The following is a 21,013-nucleotide window of genomic DNA, read 5'->3' as shown; positions in this document are numbered from 1 at the left end:
TGGCAACAACAACTGCCAGAGTTACACCAGGAACACACAATCCCTCCATCAGTGCTCAGACTGTCCGCAATAGGCTGCCTAGAAGGCCAGCATCCCGGAGTCGCCTCTTCACTGTTGACGTTGAGACTGGTGTTTTGCGGGTGCTATTTAATGAAGCTGCCAGTTGAGGACTTGTGAGGCGTCTATTTCTCAAACTAGACACTAATGTATTTGTCCTCTTGCTCAGTTGTGCCCCGGTGCCTCCCACTCCTCTTTCAATTCTGGTTAGAGCCAGTTTGCTCTGTTCTGTGAAGGGAGTAGAACACAGCGTTGTACTAGATCTTCAGATACTTGGCAATTTCTCACATGGAATGGCCTTCATTTCACAGAACAAGAATAAACTGACGAGTTTCAGAAGAGAGGTCTTTGTTTCTAGTCATTTTGAGCCTGTAATCGAACCCACAAATGCTGATTCTCCAGATACAGTGCCTTGCGAAAGTATTCGTCCCCCTTGAACTTTGCGACCTTTTGCCACATTTCAGGCTTCAAACAAAGATATAAAACTGTATTTTTTTGTGAAGAATCAACAACAAGTGGGACACAATCATGAAGTGGAACGACATTTATTGGATATTTCAAACTTTTTTAACAAATCAAAAACTGAAAAATTGGGCGTGCAAAATGATTCAGCCCCTTTCCTTTCAGTGCAGCAAACTCTCTCCAGATGTTCAGTGAGGATCTCTGAATGATCCAATGTTGACCTAAATGACTAATGATGATAAATACAATCCACCTGTGTGTAATCAAGTCTCCGTATAAATGCACCTGCACTGTGATGGTCTCAGAGGTCCGTTAAAAGCGCAGAGAGCATCATGAAGAACAAGGAACACACCAGGCAGGTCCGAGATACTGTTGTGAAGAAGTTTAAAGCCGGATTTGGATACAAAAAGATTTCCCAAGCTTTAAAACATCCCAAGGAGCACTGTGCAAGCGATAATATTGAAATGGAAGGAGTATCAGACCACTGCAAATCTACCAAGACCTGGCCGTCCCTCTAAACTTTCAGCTCATACAAGGAGAAGACTGATCAGAGATGCAGCCAAGAGGCCCATGATCACTCTGGATGAACTGCAGAGATCTACAGCTGAGGTGGGAGACTCTGTCCATAGGACAACAATCAGTCGTATATTGCACAAATCTGGCCTTTATGGAAGAGTGGCAAGAAGAAAGCCATTTCTTAAAGATATCCATAAAAAGTGTAGTTTAAAGTTTGCCACAAGCCACCTGGGAGACACACCAAACATGTGGAAGAAGGTGCTCTGGTCAGATGAAACCAAAATTGAACTTTTTGGCAACAATGCAAAACATTATGTTTGGCGTAAAAGCAACACAGCTCATCACTCTGAACACACCATCCCCACTGTCAAACATGGTGGTGGCAGCATCATGGTTTGGGCCTGCTTTTCTTCAGCAGGGACAGGGAAGATGGTTAAAATTGATGGGAAGATGGATGGAGCCAAATACAGGACCATTCTGGAAGAAAACCTGATGGAGTCTGCAAAAGACCTGAGACTGGGACGGAGATTTGTCTTCCAACAAGACAATGATCCAAAACATAAAGCAAAATCTACAATGGAATGGTTCAAAAATTAACATATCCAGGTGTTAGAATGGCCAAGTCAAAGTCCAGACCTGAATCCAATCGAGAATCTGTGGAAAGAACTGAAAACTGCTGTTCACAAATGCTCTCCATCCAACCTCACTGAGCTTGAGCTGTTTTGCAAGGAGGAATGGGAAAAAATGTCAGTCTCTCGATGCGCAAAACTGATAGAGACATACCCCAAGTGACTTACAGTTGTAATCGCAGCAAAAGGTGGCGCTACAAAGTATTAACTTAAGGGGGCTGAATAATTTTGCACGCCCAATTTTTCAGTTTTTGATTTGTTAAAAAAAGTTTGAAATATCCAATAAATGTCGTTCCACTTCATGATTGTGTCCCACTTGTTGTTGATTCTTCACAAAAAAATACAGTTGTATATCTTTATGTTTGAAGCCTGAAATGTGGCAAAAGGTCGTGAAGTTCAAGGGGGCCGAATACTTTCGCAAGGCACTGTACTCAACAAGTCTAAAGAAGGCCAGTTTTCAACTGTGCTAACGTAATTGCAAAAGGGTTTTCTAATGATCAATTAGCCTTTTAAAATTATGAACTTGGATTAGCTAACACAACGTGCGATTAGAATACAGGAGTGATGGTTGCTGATAATGGGCCTCTGTACACCTATGTAGATATTCCATAAAAAAATCTACTGTATCCAGCTACAATAGTCATTTACAACATTAACAATGTCTACACTGTACTTCTGATCAATTTGATCTTATTTTAATGGACAAAAAAAACGTCAGCAGACTAGAATAGCAGCTCTGGTTTCCCAGTGTTACGAGACGTCGCCAAGCCAATAGATGGTGCTGCTGTTGTGTATCTGTATGTGTATCTGAGTGTGATATTATATAGTTATAATAGTAGTTATATAGTATATAGTAGTTATATAGTTATATATTATATAGTACTAGTGAGCCAAGTTAAGCATGACTTACTATGCACTGAATGGAGCTGTATTCATGCTACAGAGTGATGCTGAAGTAAAGACTTTCTAATCAACATTACCTTGCTCTTGTATTGAAAAAAACAACATATAAAACATGGTGTCAAAAGTCAGAACCAAATAGGTATATCCTTGACGAATCAAAATATCAAAACGACACATGGATAAATGTACAGCAGGAAGGGACGTGCCAACTTGCTAACCAGCTACAAAACGTTATAATAACGACAATGAGCACAATGGCTTACCCAGTATTTCCAGTACCAGAGCCTATGGACATGAAGGGCGAAACGTACACCAACTGGACATTTTATCCAGCACAATGGAAAAACTATGAGCTACCGGTGTGGACAAAAAGGATGCAAAAGTCCGCATAGCAACTCTGCTAACCGCGATTGGAAATGAATGTCATCTCTTACAGTGGCATCTTCATATGGCTGAAGCAGAGAGAACTGACCCAGTAAAAATGATAGAAGCGCTAGTGAAACACTTTGAGCCATTCAGGAACCTGATCTATGAGAGGTACATGTTTAATGCTTGTCAACAAAGTCAATGTGAAACATCAGAGCAGTACATTTCAAATCTGAGGACGCTAGCCGACACGTGAATTTGGTGCATTACGAGAGGACTAGTCCTTGTCAGGCTTGTCATAGGCACTAAAGATTTAGCTGCGCGAGCGCATTCTCAGAGAACCGAACCTCACTCTGAATAAAGCCATTGACGTGTGGTTCAAGTGAACAACACAGATGCAAATCAGGAAAATTGGTAGAGGTGAACCAGAGACTGTACATTATACCTCCCGTGAGCGATGTTCAGAATCAAAACACCAAACATATGGTTGTAAACAGACAGAGTTTACAGGGGATAATAACAAACATAGAATGCCAAACGACTCACCCTGTCATTACTGTGGTTCAGTGCATGCCAAAGCTAAATGCCCAGCACACGGTGTCACCTCTAAAGCATGTGGCAAACGAAACCACTTTGCCAGAGTTTGTAAACAAGCACAACATAAACCTCAATCTATTAGAGGAAGTTAATGAGTCAGATGACCAAACATCAGATGCAACGTGGTACATCTCACAGGTTAATTCTGTGAAAGACAAGGCAAAAAAGTGTTAATTAACCTTAAGCTAGCTCCAGTCAGTGATGAGCCATTGACATATGACCCCCTCCATACAATTAAATGTCAACTAGACATCAACAGTGAATGTCATAAGCTATGGGGACTTACAGCGAGTCATGCAAGATGGCAATCCAGTTGTCCTACCCAGCAAAGCTACACTATATGACAGCATGCTGATAAAGCCAACAGGAGAATGCAATCTCAAAGTAGATCATGATGGAAAAATGTTTTATATCAAATTTCAGGTCATGGAGACATCCCAGCTTCCTCTGCTGTCAGCTGACACGTGAAAGACTCAGCCTACTACATGTGAACCACAGCCATGTGTTACATCACGTCGACACCCCAAGCACCACATCCACTGAGGTCATCATGACAACTGAGGAGATCATCTCCAAGTACAAGGACGTGTTGGATGGGCTTGGCTGCCTTCCTGGAGAGCTACACCTAGAAGTAGACAATGCAGCTCGGCCTTTGGTATCCGCTACCAAGACGGATACCTATTCCACTGAAGGAAAGGGTCACAAAGGACATACATTCAATGGACAATGCAGACATCATCACGAAAGTCAGAGCCAACACCGTGGATCAACAACATGCTTGTCATTGAAAAACCTTACTGAGATCACACTTCCAGATGCCATCAATAGAAGAGATTCTACCAGAGATATCCAACGCAAAGGTATTCTCAGTTCTCAATACCAAATAGGGATACTGGAAAGTCGAACTTGATGAAGTGAGCAGCTATCTAACAACTTTCTGGACACCTGTAGGCAGGCATAGATGACTAAGAATGCCATTTGGAATCAAGCCAGCAGCTGAAGAATATGTGAAGCACTACATGGACTAAAAGGAGTGCATGTGATTGCAGATCACTACTCTATGGATGTGGTGACACACACAAAGAGGCGATGGCAGATCACTACTCTATGGATGTGGTGACACACACAAAGAGGCGATGGCAGATCACTACTCTGTGGATGTGGTGACACGCACAAAGAGGCGATGGCAGATCACTACTCCGTGGATGTGGTGACACACACGAAGAGGCGATGGCAGATCACTACTCCATGGATGTGGTGACACACACAAAGAGGCGATGGCAGATCACTACTCCATGGATGTGGTGACACACAAAGAGGCGATGGCAGATCACTACTCCATGGATGTGGTGACACACACGAAGAGGCGATGGCAGATGACAGAAACCTCACAGCTCTCCTGCAGAGAGCAAGAGATGTCAACCTAAAGCTGAACAAAAATAAACTCAAGTTAAAGCTACCTAGTGTGACATACATGGGTCATCTTCTCACCACAGAGGACCTTCACCCTGACCCAGAGAAAAGTCACTACAGCGGCTGTTGGGGTTTGTGAACTATCTTGCTAAATTCATGCCCCGCCTATCTGATGTGTGTGACCCGCTCAGAAGACTGACTAACAAGGACATTGAATGGACATGGCAACCACAGCATGACGCAGCAGTTAAGACTATCAAACAGTTAGTCACACAACACCCAGTGCTCAAATACTACGACCTGAATGATGAAGTCACACTGCTGTGTGATGTCAGTGGGACAAGTTTGGGCGCAGCCCTTCTACAGAAAGGACAACCTGTTGCATTTGCCTCCAGAACATTGACTCAGACAGAACAAAGATATGCACAGATTGAGAAAGAATGTCTCTCCATTGTTTCTGCATGTGACAAGTTGGAACGGCATTTGCATGGCAGAGAGATCATTACAATACACAGCGACCATAAACCACTTGAGAGGATCTTCAAGAAATTCCTACACACAGCACGCAAGCGACTGCAGAGAATGTTGCTAAGGCTACAAAGATACCAACTCCATGTGCAATACAAACAAGGCAAAGAACTACATGTAGCTGACTTCCTCTCCAGAACAGCTCAATCAACCACAGAGCATAGACAAATTCAAACACCAGCCTCGGTCTACGCTATGGGTCTAGCCACAGCTGACCTGGAACAGGTGGATAACACCAGTGATGTCAACATCTCAACTAAGACAATGGAGTCAATCAAAGCACACTGTTCCCAAGACCTACTGTTTCAGGCTCTGTACACACAAATCACCAACAGCTGACCTGGAATCAAACAGGCTGTGAGTCACACACTGAAAGATTTCTGGATGCACAAAGAGGAGCTCACCACAGAAAATGGACTGCTAATCAAAGAAAACAGGGTCTTCATCCCTGACATGTTACGCACGGACTTTCTACACAAAATACAGTCTGGCCACTGTCACGAACCGGCTCAAAGCCCGTAACAAAGGGAGACAACGTGGAGATAAGGAGTAACAAAATATATATTTATTTAACTAAAGCAACTAAGGAAAATATACAATGATGTGTGTAATCAGTAATCAGCAGTGTAAGTGAGTTTTGCATGCATGAATGTGATAATGCAGGGTGTTGAAAGGTGCCAAAACAAAAGGCCACCAAGAACCACAACACAATCTACAAAGGTGTCTGCATGGAGAGAGTCTCCTCCATGAATGTGGAAGAGGTGTATTTATCCTGGGAGCAACCTGGCCCAGGTGTTTCCCATGAAGCTGACGACCCTCCCAACTCCGCCCACCGGCATCCTAATAAGGAAACAAGAACAAAGACAGAATACAGCAGACAGAGTGGGAGGGTCGTCACACCACTCAGGCATAGAGGCCAGTCTCAGAAAGGCATGTGATGCTGTTTTCTGGCCAAGGATTACGGAGGACGTAAAGATCTTTATCAGCAAATGTGCCATGGACCCATGGAAAGCAATGTTGGCATGGCGGAATACTCCATGACTTAACAGTTCTCCGGTACAGCAACTCATGCCCAGACGCACACGTACGATCCTACCAACCACGAAAAAACTGCTCAAACCCCAAGTGGTACAAAGTGTAATTCCAAGAAAACAAGCCAAAGGGCTGACAGCAAAACATCACTATGACAAACATGCCTGTGACACGCCCAACATCATTCACAAACAGTAAGGGTTCTTCTCCACCACAACAACTCAGGCCCAACATCATCCACAAACAGTAAGGGTTATTCTCCACCTCAACAACTCAGGCCCAACATCATTCACAAACAGTAAGGGTTCTTCTCCACCACAACAACTCAGGCCCAACATCATCCACAAACAGTAAGGGTTCTTCTCCACCCCAACAACTCAGGCCCAACATCATCCACAAACAGTAAGGGTTCTTCTCCACCCCAACAACTCAGGCCCAACATCATCCACAAACAGTAAGGGTTCTTCTCCACCCCAACAACTCAGCAAGCACACTGGGCATAATATGCACTGATCAACTCAGTGAATGGTTGTATGAAGTACTAGTGAATGGTTCAAAAATACTGCAGAAACAGAAAAGACTGAACAGTGACTGAACAACTCAGGATTCCCCTGAACAATCGGCAAACAAATATGGATGAGGATGACTGGGGACCATGGAACAAACCCGCCATCCCCGCAGGTGGTGAACAACAGGTAGCTGATATGGAAGTAGACCCACTGCCTGAAAATATCCCTTTGAGACACACCAGAACCAGGACAAATATCAGGCCGTCTGTGAGATACTCCAGAACCAGGACAAATATCAGGCCGTCTGTGAGATACTCCAGAACCAGGACAAATATCAGGCCGTCTGTGAGATACTCCAGAACCAGGACAAATATCAGGCCGTCTGTGAGATACTCCAGAACCAGGACAAATATCAGGCCGTCTGTGAGATACTCCAGAACCAGGACAAATATCAGGCCGTCTGTGAGATACTCCAGAACCAGGACAAATATCAGGCCGTCTGTGAGATACTCCAGAACCAGGACAAATATCAGGCCGTCTGTGAGATACTCCAGAACCAGGACAAATATCAGGCCGTCTGTGAGATACTCCAGAACCAGGACAAATATCAGGCCGTCTGTGAGATACTCCAGAACCAGGACAAATATCAGGCCGTCTGTGAGATACTCCAGAACCAGGACAAATATCAGGCCGTCTGTGAGATACTCCAGAACCAGGACAAATATCAGGCCGTCTGTGAGACACTCCAGAACCAGGACAAATATCAGGCCGTCTGTAAGACACTCCAGAACCAGGACAAATATCAGGCCGCCTGTAAGATACTCCAGAACCAGGAAAAATATCAGGCCGTCTGTGAGATACTCCAGAACCAGGACAAATATCAGGCCGTCTGTGAGATACTCCAGAACCAGGACAAATATCAAGCCGTCTGTGAGATACTCCAGAACCAGGACAAATATCAGGCCGTATGTGAGATACTCCAGAACCAGGGCAAATATCAGGCCGTCTGTGAGATACTCCAGAACCAGGACAAATATCAGGCCGTCTGTGAGATACTCCAGAACCAGGACAAATATCAGGCCGTCTGTGAGATACTCCAGAACCAGGACAAATATCAGGCCGTCTTTGAGACACACCAGAACCAGGACAAATATCAGGCCGTCTGTGAGATACTCCAGAACCAGGACAAATATCAGGCCGTCTGTAAGACACTCCAGAACCAGGACAAATATCAGGCCGTCTATGAGATACTCCAGAACCAGGACAAATATCAGGCCGTCTGTGAGATACTCCAGAACCAGGACAAATATCAGGCCGTCTGTATGATACTCCAGAACCAGGACAAATATCAGGCCGTCTGTGAGATACTCCAGAACCAGGACAAATATCAGGCCGTCTGTGAGATACTCCAGAACCAGGACAAATATCAGGCCGTCTGTGAGATACTCCAGAACCAGGACAAATATCAGGCCGTCTGTGAGATACTCCAGAACCAGGACAAATATCAGGCCGTCTGTGAGATACTCCAGAACCAGGACAAATATCAGTCCGTCTGTGAGATACTCCAGAACCAGGACAAATATCAGGCCGTCTGTGAGATACTCCAGAACCAGGACAAATATCAGGCCGTCTGTGAGATACTCCAGAACCAGGACAAATATCAGGCCGTCTTTGAGACACACCAGAACCAGGACAAATATCAGGCCGTCTGTTAGATACTCCAGAACCAGGACAAATATCAGGCCGTCTGTGAGATACTCCAGAACCAGGACAAATATCAGGCCTTCTGTGAGACACACCAGAACCAGGACAAATATCAGGCCGTCTGTAAGATACTCCAGAACCAGGACAAATATCAGGCTGTCTGTAAGATACTCCAGAACCAGGACAAATATCAGGCCGTCTGTGAGATACTCCAGAACCAGGACAAATATCAGGCCGTCTGTGAGATACTCCAGAACCAGGACAAATATCAGGCCGTCTGTGAGATACTCCAGAACCAGGACAAATATCAGGCCGTCTGTGAGATACTCCAGAACCAGGACAAATATCAGGCCGTCTATGAGATACTCCAGAACCAGGACAAATATCAGGCCGTCTGTGAGATACTCCAGAACCAGGACAAATATCAGGCCGTCTGTGAGATACTCCAGAACCAGGACAAATATCAGGCCGTCTGTGAGATACTCCAGAACCAGGACAAATATCAGGCCGTCTGTGAGATACTCCAGAACCAGGACAAATATCAGGCCGTCTGTGAGATACTCCAGAGACTAGGTTGTTTAATCAGACTTTTTTGGTATTTTTTTGTATTGACTTTAAAGTTTATGCTTATTGAAGGTACTTGAATAAGAACACAGTTAGTTGTTTTTGTTTTCACTGGCAAGGGTTTTAACCCCAGGTCTTCTGTCTATGAGTCGAGGAGTAGTTATCTTCATTTGTTCGGTAAAGGAAGATGTTACGAGATGTCGTCAAGCCAATAGATGGCGCTGCTGTTATGTGTATCTGAGTGTGATATTTTATAGGACTAGTGAGCCAAGTTAAGCATTACTTACTATGCACTGAATGGAGCTCTATGCATGCTACAGAGTGATGCTGAAGTAAAAACTTTCTAATCAACATTACCTTGCTCTTGTATTGAAAAAACACCCTACGGCCCTCCAACTGGCCTTGGTAAATACTATAACAACTCCATGTTCACCTTCTCAAGCCTCTTTCTCTTTAGATCTCTTTCTCCGCTTTCTCTATTTTGATCACTCTCTCTCTCTATCTCTCTCTCTCTCTCTCTCTCTCTCTCTCTCTCTCTCTCTCTCTCTCTCTCTCTCTCTCTCTCTCTCTCTCTCTGCTCTCTATCAACAAGGTGAATTTTTCTCAGCATGACCCCACAGACTTAAAAACTTACTTTAGAATCCCGCAAGCCTGATACACAGAACCCTTCAGAGAGAGATTGAAAACATACATACATACATATACATACATATACATACATACATATGTACATATGTACATACACTCACACACTCACACACTCACTCACACACACAAATGTTTGCTTTACTTGTGATGACCAAACAATTGTTTTCCATTCAAAATCCTATTTCCCCTAACCCCTAACGCTAACCTAACCCTAAACCTAACCACTAAGCCTAAAAAAAGCAATTTTCCTTGTGGGGACCAGCGAAATGTCCCCAGGACTTCTGGTCCCCACAGGGATAGTGAAACCAAACCACACACACATTCTTGCCCGGGGATGTGATGTTTGAGTTCTGCTGAGGCATGACCTGCACACGATTTTAATAATCATCCAAGTTGAGAAAGGAGAGTGAGAGAGAGAGAGAAATTGAGGTTAGCAATGGGGCACACACACAAGCACACACAGTCTGGCAGGTGGCTGTGGAAGACAGGTGTTATTATTACATTATCTCTGGCTGGCCTGAGTTCCTCCTTCGTTTGCGGGTGTCTTGTCCAAACTGCTCCTTTTTGCTCTTCGCCTGGCTGTCAGTGGCAGCTCAACAATCCCCAACCCGTTCTCTCTATCGACCTCAACACGCAATCTACTCACACGCGCAAACACTCACATTCAGACTCATACATACACGCTGTCTCTCTCTCCCCTTACCTTCTTTTTTTTGTCACAGAAAATGACAGTTTTCGTGGTATTGCTTTGTGCACTGACTTTACTGAACTCTGGAGAAAACGAACATTGTCGCTGGGTGAGTACATCTGACAATGTGCTCTCCCGTCCATTAGACATTTTGTCTGCAGGAACTAGCTCTTTTTCACTCGGTCCGCTTGTCCAAGTGCCGATGTATTTGTGGCATGATGTGAACAGTACGAATTTGTGTCACTACCAAAGTCTAATGGTTTTAAATGACTGTTTTGTATTGTCTGGAAACTCACCTGTAGAATTCGCTTGCATTAGGTCTCTTAAAAAAGAGAAGCCGTGCAAGGTTATTAAACAGAGGTGCCTAGTTATTCTTCTTTTGTTGATATCAGGTAACGTGCAACCTAACTCTGGCCCTGATATGCAATGTCTCCAAACCCCCTCTGATTTTAAATCAAGATCTGGTTTTGGTATTTTTCATTTAAATGTACGCAGTTGTCAAAAATTGATGGGGTTAGGATTTGGGCTAAATCAACTGATGCTGATGTAATTGTGCTTTCTGAAACCTGGCTCAGCAAGTCTGTTTTTGATAAGGATATTTGTATAAGTGGTTACAATGTTTATCGCACTGAACGAGTTAAGAAAGGTGGGGGTGTGGCTATATATGTAAAATCTAAATTCCATGTAAGTGTGACAAAGTCTGAAACTATTTGTAAACAGTTGGAATTTCTTGCTTTGAATATTGAGGTTTCAAAGGGCCTCTCTATAACTGTGATTGGCTGTTATAGACCCCCCTCTGCTCTCTATAACTGTGATTGGCTGTTAGAGACCCCCCTCTGCTCTCTATAACTGTGATTGGCTGTTAAAGACTCTGCTCTCGGTGATGCATTTTCTTCCTTGACACACCTTATGTCTAAACTTCTTTACAGTGAAATGATCTTGATTGGTGATCTCAACTGGTGTTGGTTAAAGCCGGTGTCTGATGATTTAAAAATGTTTTGTAATTCTATGAATCTTACCCAGTTGATTAACTCACCCACTCGCCCAAATCTTAAATGCCCAGATAAATCTACCCTGATTGATTTGATATTGACAAATGTTCCACGGAAATATTCTGCAGTTGGTGATTTTTGAAATGATTTAAGTGACCATTGTGCTGTTGTTGCTGTTAGAAATACTAAGGTTCCTAAAACAAACCCACGTTTTATTCGTAAGAGAAATGTGAAGTGTTTTAATGAGCAGGCTTTCTTTCATGATTTGTTTTATTTTGACTGGAGCAGATTGATTTTATCCCTGATGTGGAAACTGCCTGGAAATTCTTTCATGATGGTTTTTCCCAAATAGTAAACAAACAATCCCCATTCCGCAGGTTCAGGGTTAAAGGGCGGGATAATCCATGGTTTTCTTCTGAGCTGTCTTGTATTATTCACGACCGTAATCTAGCCTGGGCTAAAGCAAGGAAATCATGTTCTGATGCTGATTGGCTTATTTTTAGGCAGTTACGAAACAAGTGTTATTTTCTTCTCAGGGAGGCCATGTCTGAACATTTTATGTCTGTTACCACGGATAACCTGAATGACCCTAGAAAGTTTTGGAAGGCTATTAAGTCTATGTCTGGTAACAGTAATGTTAATGAATTACCGTCATGTCTATTGAAGGACTTTGTTGCTGTTTATGACAAACCTGAAATTCTGAATTGTTTCAATGAGCACTTTGTATCATCTGGTAGGCTTGATTCAGTGTCCTCTGTCTCTGTTCAACCCTGTGTGGATGAACCATTGAGAGCTGGTCAAACTTTTAGCTTTTTGCCATTCTCAGTGCAGGTGGTACATACAGCCCTGAAATCCTTAGATCATAGAAAGCCTGCAGGTCCTGATCTTTTGCATCCCTGCTTTTTAAATCTGGCAGCTGATTTCATAGCTGAACCACTTACATATCTGTTCAATCTAACCCTGGAATGTAGTGAAATTCCAAAGATCTGGAAATCAGCATTTGTCCTACCACTTTTGAGAGGGGGAGATCCAACTCTTTTAAATAATTATAGGCCAATCTCAAAGCTGTCACCCCTGGTGAAAATACTTGAAACCCTTGTAAGTGAACAGCTAAAATAGTTTTTATTTACTAACTCTATTTTATCAATGTACCAGCTGGGCTTCAGGAAGAAGCATAGCACAATTACAGCAGCCATGAAGGTTTTAAATGATATCACTGAAGCCATTGAGAAAAAACAGTACTGTGTCTTACTTTTTATTGATCTCTCTAAGGCTTTTGATACAGTTGATCATGCTATACTAAGGCAGAGATTGTCGAGTGTAGGTCTTTCGGAGCATGCAGTTGCATGGTTTGCTAACTATCTGTCTGATAGAACTCAGTGCACTCAATTTGATGGGCTTAAGTCTGTTAAATTGTCTGTCTTGAATGGTGTGCCCCAAGGCTCTGTACTTGGTCCTCTCTTATTCACTATTTATATAAATGATTTAGACAAAAATGTCCAAAATGCACAACTTCATTTTTATGCTGATGATACTGTTATTTACCACTGTGCCTCGTCTCTTACAAATGCTTTCCAGAACATGTAAACTGCTTTTTATTTATTTTACATTTTGTTATTCTCTTTTTACTAGATTACTTGCAGTTTTTCATGTTGTCTCAATGAGCCCTTCCTGGTTAAATAATGTCCTCTTTCCCCTCTCTGTCTTCTTTCCCCTCTCTGTCCTCTTTCCACTCGCTGTCCTCTTTCCCCTTTCTGGTATCTTCCCCCTCTCTGTCTTCTTTCCCCTCTCTGTCTTCTTTCCCCTCTCTGTCCTCTTCCCCCTCTCTGTCCTCTTCCCCCTCTCTGTCATCTTCCCCCTCTCTGTCCTCTTCCCCCTCTCTGTCCTCTCTCCCCTCTCTGTCCTCTTTCCCCTCTCTGTCTTCTTTCCCCTCTCTGTCCTCTTTCCCCTCTCTGTCTTCTTTCCCCTCTCTGTCCTCTTTCCACTCGCTGTCCTCTTTCCCCTCTCTGTCTTCTTTCCCTTCTCTGTCCTCTTTCCACTCGCTGTCCTCTTTCCCATCTCTGTTCTCTTTCCCCTCTCTGTCCTCTTTCCCCTCTCTGTCTGATTTCCCCTCTCTGTCTTCTTTCCCCTCCCTGTCCTCATTCCCCTCTCTGTCCTCTTTCCCCTCTATGTCTTCTTTCCCCTCTCTGTCCTCTCTCCCCTCTCTGTCCTCTTTCCCCTCTCTGTCTTCTTTCCCCTCTCTGTCCTCTTTGCCCTCTCTGTCCTCTTTCCCCTCTCTGTCTTCTTTCCCCTCTCTGTCCTCTTTCCACTCGCTGTCCTCTTTCCCCTCTCTGTCCTCTTTCCACTCGCTGTCCTCTTTCCCCTCTCTGTCTTCTTTCCCCTCTCTGTCCTCTTTCCACTCGCTGTCCTCTTTCCCCTTTCTGGTATCTTCCCCCTCTCTGTCCTCTTTCCACTCTCTGTCCTCTTTCCCCTCTCTGTCTTCATTCACCTATCTGTTCTCTTTCCCCTCTCTGTCTTCTTTCCCCTCTCTGTCCTCTTTCCCCTCTCTGTCTTCTTTGCCCTCTCTGTCTTCTTTCCCCTCTCTGTCTTCCTTCCCCTCTCTGTCCTCTTTCCACTCGCTGTCTTCTTTCCCCTCTCTGTTCTCTTTCCCCTCTCTGTCCTCTTTCCCCTCTCTGTCTGATTTCCCCTCTCTGTCTTCTTTCCCCTCCCTGTCCTCTTTCCCCTCTCTGTCCTTTTTCCCCTCTCTGTCTTATTTCCCCTCTCTGTCCTCTTTCCCCTCTCTGTCCTCTTTCCCCTCTCTGTCCTCTTTCCCCTCTCTGTCCTCTTTCCCGTCTCTGTCCTCTTTCCCCCCTCTGTCCTCTTTCCCCTCTCTGTCCTCTCTCCCCTCTCTGTCCTCTTTCCCCTCTCTGTCCACTTTCCCCTCTCTGTCCTCATTCCAATCTCTGTCTTCATTCCCCTCTCTGTCTTCTTTCCCCTCTCTGTCATATTCCCCCCTGTCCTCTTTCCCCTCTCTGTCCTCTTTCCCCTCGTTGTCCACTTTCCCCTCTCTGTCTTCTTTCCCCTCTCTGTCCTATTTCCCCTCTCTGGTATCTTCCCCCTCTCTGTCCTCTTTCTCCTCTCTGTTCTCTTTCCCCTCTCTGTCCTCTTCCCCCTCTCTGTCCTCTCTCCCCTCTCTGTTCTCATTCCCCCCTCTGTCCTCTTTCCCCTCTCTGTTATCTTCCCCCTCTCTGTCCTCTTTCCCCTCTCTGTCCTCTTTCCCCTCTCCGTCTTCATTCACCTATCTGTTCTCTTTCCCCTCTCTGTCTTCTTTCCCCTCCCTGTCCTCATTCCCCTCTCTGTCCTCTTTCCCCTCTATGTCTTCTTTCCCCTCTCTGTCCTCTCTCCCCTCTCTGTCCTCTTTCCCCTCTCTGTCTTCTTTCCCCTCTCTGTCCTCTTTGCCCTCTCTGTCCTCTTTCCCCTCTCTGTCTTCTTTCCCCTCTCTGTCCTCTTTCCACTCGCTGTCCTCTTTCCCCTCTCTGTCCTCTTTCCACTCGCTGTCCTCTTTCCCCTCTCTGTTATTCTTTCCCCTCTCTGTCCTCTTTCCACTCGCTGTCCTCTTTCCCCTTTCTGGTATCTTCCCCCTCTCTGTCCTCTTTCCACTCTCTGTCCTCTTTCCCCTCTCTGTCTTCATTCACCTATCTGTTCTCTTTCCCCTCTCTGTCTTCTTTCCCCTCTCTGTCCTCTTTCCCCTCTCTGTCTTCTTTGCCCTCTCTGTCTTCTTTCCCCTCTCTGTCTTCCTTCCCCTCTCTGTCCTCTTTCCACTCGCTGTCTTCTTTCCCCTCTCTGTTCTCTTTCCCCTCTCTGTCCTCTTTCCCCTCTCTGTCTGATTTCCCCTCTCTGTCTTCTTTCCCCTCCCTGTCCTCTTTCCCCTCTCTGTCCTTTTTCCCCTCTCTGTCTTATTTCCCCTCTCTGTCCTCTTTCCCCTCTCTGTCCTCTTTCCCCTCTCTGTCCTCTTTCCCCTCTCTGTCCTCTTTCCCGTCTCTGTCCTCTTTCCCCCCTCTGTCCTCTTTCCCCTCTCTGTCCTCTCTCCCCTCTCTGTCCTCTTTCCCCTCTCTGTCCACTTTCCCCTCTCTGTCCTCTTTCCCATCTCTGTCTTCATTCCCCTCTCTGTCTTCTTTCCCCTCTCTGTCATATTCCCCCCTGTCCTCTTTCCCCTCTCTGTCCTCTTTCCCCTCGTTGTCCACTTTCCCCTCTCTGTCTTCTTTCCCCTCTCTGTCCTATTTCCCCTCTCTGGTATCTTCCCCCTCTCTGTCCTCTTTCTCCTCTCTGTTCTCTTTCCCCTCTCTGTCCTCTTCCCCCTCTCTGTCCTCTCTCCCCTCTCTGTTCTCATTCCCCCCTCTGTCCTCTTTCCCCTCTCTGTTATCTTCCCCCTCTCTGTCCTCTTTCCCCTCTCTGTCCTCTTTCCCCTCTCCGTCTTCATTCACCTATCTGTTCTCTTTCCCCTCTCTGTCTTCTTTCCCCTCTCAGTCTTCTTTCCCCTCTCTGTCCTCTCTCCCCTCTCTGTCCTCTTTCCCACCTCTGTCCTATTTCCCCTCTCTGTATTCTTCCCCCTCTCTGTCCTCTTCCCCCTCTCTGTCTTCTTTCCCCTCTCTGTCCCCTTCCCCCTTTCTGTCCTCTCTCCCCTCTCTGTTCTCTTTCCCCTCTCTGTCTTCATTCCCCTATCTGTTCTCTTTCCCCTCTCTGTCCTCTTTCCCCTCACTGTCCTCTTTCCCCTCTCTTTCTTCATTCCCCTATCTGTTCTCTTTCCCCTCTCTGTCCTCTTTCCCCTCTCTGTCCTCTTTCCCCTCTCTGTCTTTTTTCCCCGCTCTGTCCTCTTTCCCTTCTCTGTCTTCTTTCCCCTCTCTGTCCTCTTTCCCCTCTCTGTCCTCTTTCCCCTCTCTATCCTCTTTCCTCTCTCTATCCACTTTCCCCTCCCTGTCTTCTTTCCCCTCTCTGTCCTCTTTCCCTTCTCTGTCTTCTTTCCCCTCTCTGTCCTCTTTCCCCTCTCTGTCTTCTTTCCCCTTTTCTGTCTTCTTTCCCCTCTCTGTCCTCTTTCCCCTCTCTGTCCTCTTTCCCCTCTCTGTCCTCTTTCCCCTCTCTTTCTTCATTCCCCTATCTGTTCTCTTTCCCCTCTCTGTCCTCTTTCCCCTCTCTATCCTCTTTCCCCTCTCTATCCACTTTCCCCTCCCTGTCTTCTTTCCCCTCTCTCACCTCTTTCCACTCTCTGTCTTCTTTCCCCTCTCTGTCCTCTTTCCCCTCCCTGTCTTCTTTCCCCTCTCTGTCCTCTTTCCTCTCTCTGTCTTCTTTCCCCTCTCTGTCCTCTTTCCCCTCTCTGTCTTCTTTCCCCTCTCTGTTCTCTTTCCCCTCTCTGTCCTCTTTCCCCTTTCTATCCTCTTTCCCCTCTCTAACCACTTTCCCCTCCCTGTCTTCTTTCCCCTCCGTGTCCTCTTTCCACTCTCTGTCTTCTTTCCCCGCTCTGTCCTCTTTCCCCTCCCTGTCTTCTTTCCCCTCTCTGTCCTCTTTCCCCTCTCTGTCTTCTTTCCCTCTCTGTCCTCTTTCCCCTCTCTGTCTTCTTTCCCCTCTCTGTCTTCTTTCCCCTCTCTGTCCTCTTTCCCCTCTCTGTCCTCTTTCCCCTCTCTGTCTTCTTTCCCCTCTCTGTCCTCTTTCCCCTCTCTGTCCTCTTTCCCCTCTCTGTCCTCTTTCCCCCCTCTGTCCTCTTTCCCCTCTCTGTCCTCTTTCCCCTCTCTGTCCTCTTTCCCCTCTCTGTCCTCTTTCCCCTCTCTGTCCTCTTTCCCCTCTCTTTCTTCATTCCCCTATCTGTTCTCTTTCCCCTCTCTGTCCTCTTTCCCCTCTCTATCCTCTTTCCCCTCTCTATCCACTTTCCCCTCCCTGTCTTCTTTCCCCTCTCTCACCTCTTTCCACTCTCTGTCTTCTTTCCCCTCTCTGTCCTCTTTCCCCTCCCTGTCTTCTTTCCCCTCTCTGTCCTCTTTCCTCTCTCTGTCTTCTTTCCCCTCTCTGTCCTCTTTCCCCTCTCTGTCTTCTTTCCCCTCTCTGTTCTCTTTCCCCTCTCTGTCCTCTTTCCCCTTTCTATCCTCTTTCCCCTCTCTAACCACTTTCCCCTCCCTGTCTTCTTTCCCCTCCGTGTCCTCTTTCCACTCTCTGTCTTCTTTCCCCTCTCTGTCCTCTTTCCCCTCCCTGTCTTCTTTCCCCTCTCTGTCCTCTTTCCCCTCTCTGTCTTCTTTCCCTCTCTGTCCTCTTTCCCCTCTCTGTCTTCTTTCCCCTCTCTGTCTTCTTTCCCCTCTCTGTCCTCTTTCCCCTCTCTGTCCTCTTTCCCCTCTCTGTCTTCTTTCCCCTCTCTGTCCTCTTTCCCCTCTCTGTCCTCTTTCCCCTCTCTGTCCACTTTCCCCTCACTGTCCTCTTTCCTCTCTCTGTCTTCATTCCCCTCTCTGTCTTCTTTCCCCTCTCTGTCATATTCCCCCCTGTCCTCTTTCCCCTCTCTGTCCTCTTTCCCCTCTCTGTCCACTTTCCCCTCTCTGTCTTCTTTCCCCTCTCTGTCCTCTTTCCCCTCTCTGGTATCTTCCCCCTCTCTGTCCTCTTTCCCCTCTCTGTTCTCTTTCCCCTCTCTGTCCTCTTTCCCCTCTCTATCCACTTTCCCCTCCCTGTCTTCTTTCCCCTCTCTCACTCTTTCCACTCTCTGTCTTCTTTCCCCTCTCTGTCCTCTTTCCCCTCCCTGTCTTCTTTCCCCTCTCTGTCCTCTTTCCTCTCTCTGTCTTCTTTCCCCTCTCTGTCCTCTTTCCCCTCTCTGTCTTCTTTCCCCTCTCTGTTCTCTTTCCCCTCTCTGTCCTCTTTCCCCTTTCTATCCTCTTTCCCCTCTCTAACCACTTTCCCCTCCCTGTCTTCTTTCCCCTCCGTGTCCTCTTTCCACTCTCTGTCTTCTTTCCCCTCTCTGTCCTCTTTCCCCTCCCTGTCTTCTTTCCCCTCTCTGTCCTCTTTCCCCTCTCTGTCTTCTTTCCCTCTCTGTCCTCTTTCCCCTCTCTGTCTTCTTTCCCCTCTCTGTCCTCTTTCCCCTCTCTGTCCTCTTTCCCCTCTCTGTCCTCTTTCCCCTCTCTGTCTTCTTTCCCCTCTCTGTCCTCTTTCCCCTCTCTGTCCTCTTTCCCCTCTCTGTCCTCTTTCCCCTCTCTGTCCTCTTTCCCCCCTCTGTCCTCTTTCCCCTCTCTGTCCTCTTTCCCCTCTCTGTCCTCTTTCCCCTCTCTGTCTTCTTTCCCCTCTCTGTCTTCTTTCCCCTCTCTGTCCTCTTTCCCCTCTCTGTCATATTCCCCCCTGTCCTCTTTCCCCTCTCTGTCCACTTTCCCCTCACTGTCCTCTTTCCTCTCTCTGTCTTCATTCCCCTCTCTGTCTTCTTTCCCCTCTCTGTCATATTCCCCCCTGTCCTCTTTCCCCTCTCTGTCCTCTTTCCCCTCTCTGTCCACTTTCCCCTCTCTGTCTTCTTTCCCCTCTCTGTCCTCTTTCCCCTCTCTGGTATCTTCCCCCTCTCTCTCTGTCCTCTTTCCCCTCTCTGTTCTCTTTCCCCTCTCTGTCCTCTTTCCCCTCTCTGTCTTCATTCCCCTATCTGTTCTCTTTCCCCTCTCTGTCCTCTTCCCCCTCTCTGTCCTCTCTCCCCTCTCTGTTCTCATTCCCCCCTCTGTCCTCTTTCCCCTCTCTGTTATCTTCCCCCTCTCTGTCCTCTTTCCCCTCTCTGTCCTCTTTCCCCTCTCCGTCTTCATTCACCTATCTGTTCTCTTTCCCCTCTCAGTCTTCTTTCCCCTCTCTGTCCTCTCTCCCCTCTCTGTCCTCTTTCCCCCCTCTGTCCAATTTCCCCTCTCTGTCTTCTTTCCCCTCTCTGTCCTCTTCCCCCTTTCTGTCCTCTCTTCCCTCTCTGTTCTCTTTCCCCTCTCTGTCTTCATTCCCCTATTTGTTCTCTTTCCCCTCTCTGTCCTCTTTCCCCTCTTTGTCCTCTTTCCCCTCTCTGTCTTCTTTCCCCGCTCTGTCCTCTTTCCCTTCTCTGTCTTCTTTCCCCTCTCTGTCCTCTTTCCCCTCTCTGTCCTCTTTCCCCTCTCTATCCTCTTTCCCCTCTCTATCCACTTTCCCCTCCCTGTCTTCTTTGCCCTCTCTGTCCTCTTTCCCCTCTCTGTCTTCTTTCCCCTCTCTGTCCTCTTTCCCCTCTCTGTCTTCTTTCCCCTCTCTGTCTTCTTTCCCCTCTCTGTCCTCTTTCCCCTCTCTGTCCTCTTTCCCCTCTCTGTCTTCTTTCCCCTCTCTGTCCTCTTTCCCCTCTCTGTCGTCTTTCCCCTCTCTGTCTTCTTTCCCCTCTCTGTCCTCTTTCCCCTCTCTGTCTTCTTTCCCCTCTCTGTCCTCTTTCCCCTCTCTGTCCTCTTTCCCCTCTCTGTCCTCTTCCCCCTCTCTGTCCTCTTTCCCCCCTCTGTCCTCTTTCCCCTCTCTGTCCTCTTTCCCCTCTCTGTCCTCTTTCCCCTCTCTGTCTTCTTTCCCCTCTCTGTCTTCTTTCCCCTCTCTGTCCTCTTTCCCCTCTCTGTCATATTCCCCCCTGTCCTCTTTCCCCTCTCTGTCCACTTTCCCCTCACTGTCCTCTTTCCTCTCTCTGTCTTCATTCCCCTCTCTGTCTTCTTTCCCCTCTCTGTCATATTCCCCCCTGTCCTCTTTCCCCTCTCTGTCCTCTTTCCCCTCTCTGTCCACTTTCCCCTCTCTGTCTTCTTTCCCCTCTCTGTCCTCTTTCCCCTCTCTGGTATCTTCCCCCTCTCTGTCCTCTTTCCCCTCTCTGTTCTCTTTCCCCTCTCTGTCCTCTTTCCCCTCTCTGTCTTCATTCCCCTATCTGTTCTCTTTCCCCTCTCTGTCCTCTTCCCCCTCTCTGTCCTCTCTCCCCTCTCTGTTCTCATTCCCCCCTCTGTCCTCTTTCCCCTCTCGGTTATCTTCCCCCTCTCTGTCCTCTTTCCCCTCTCTGTCCTCTTTCCCCTATCTGTTCTCTTTCCCCTCTCTGTCCTCTTTCCCCTCTCTGTCCTCTTTCCCCTCTCTGTCCTCTTTCCCCTCTCTTTCTTCATTCACCTATCTGTTCTCTTTCCCCTCTCAGTCTTCTTTCCCCTCTCTGTCATATTCCCCCCTGTCTTCTTTCCCCTCTCTCACCTCTTTCCACTCTCTGTCTTCTTTCCCCTCTCTGTCCTCTTTCCCCTCCCTGTCTTCTTTCCCCTCTCTGTCCTCTTTCCTCTCTCTGTCTTCTTTCCCCTCTCTGTCCTCTTTCCCCTCTCTGTCTTCTTTCCCCTCTCTGTTCTCTTTCCCCTCTCTGTCCTCTTTCCCCTTTCTATCCTCTTTCCCCTCTCTAACCACTTTCCCCTCCCTGTC

At 46.8% G+C, this 21,013-nt stretch overlaps 1 protein-coding gene across 5 annotated transcripts in view; it reads left to right on the top strand.

Moving 5' to 3' along the window:
• LOC139409429 (insulin-like growth factor binding protein 3) overlaps positions 1 to 21,013 on the top strand; it is a 65,592-nt gene that overhangs the window by 28,933 nt on the left and 15,646 nt on the right. Inside the window, exon 4 of one of the 5 annotated variants that reach the window (XM_071154573.1) lies at positions 10,651 to 10,725. The exons of 3 other annotated variants lie outside the window; for them this stretch is intronic. In XM_071154573.1, coding sequence (XP_071010674.1) covers positions 10,651 to 10,725 — 75 coding nt within the window. Of the gene's footprint in view, positions 1 to 3,953; positions 4,717 to 10,650; positions 10,726 to 21,013 lie in introns of those variants that run through there. One more of the 5 variants, XM_071154578.1, reaches the window with a different exon arrangement.

Source organism: Oncorhynchus clarkii, chromosome 5, assembly GCF_045791955.1.
Source record: "Oncorhynchus clarkii lewisi isolate Uvic-CL-2024 chromosome 5, UVic_Ocla_1.0, whole genome shotgun sequence".
NCBI lineage: Eukaryota > Metazoa > Chordata > Actinopteri > Salmoniformes > Salmonidae > Oncorhynchus > Oncorhynchus clarkii.
This window is presented reverse-complemented; position numbering and strand designations above follow the sequence as displayed.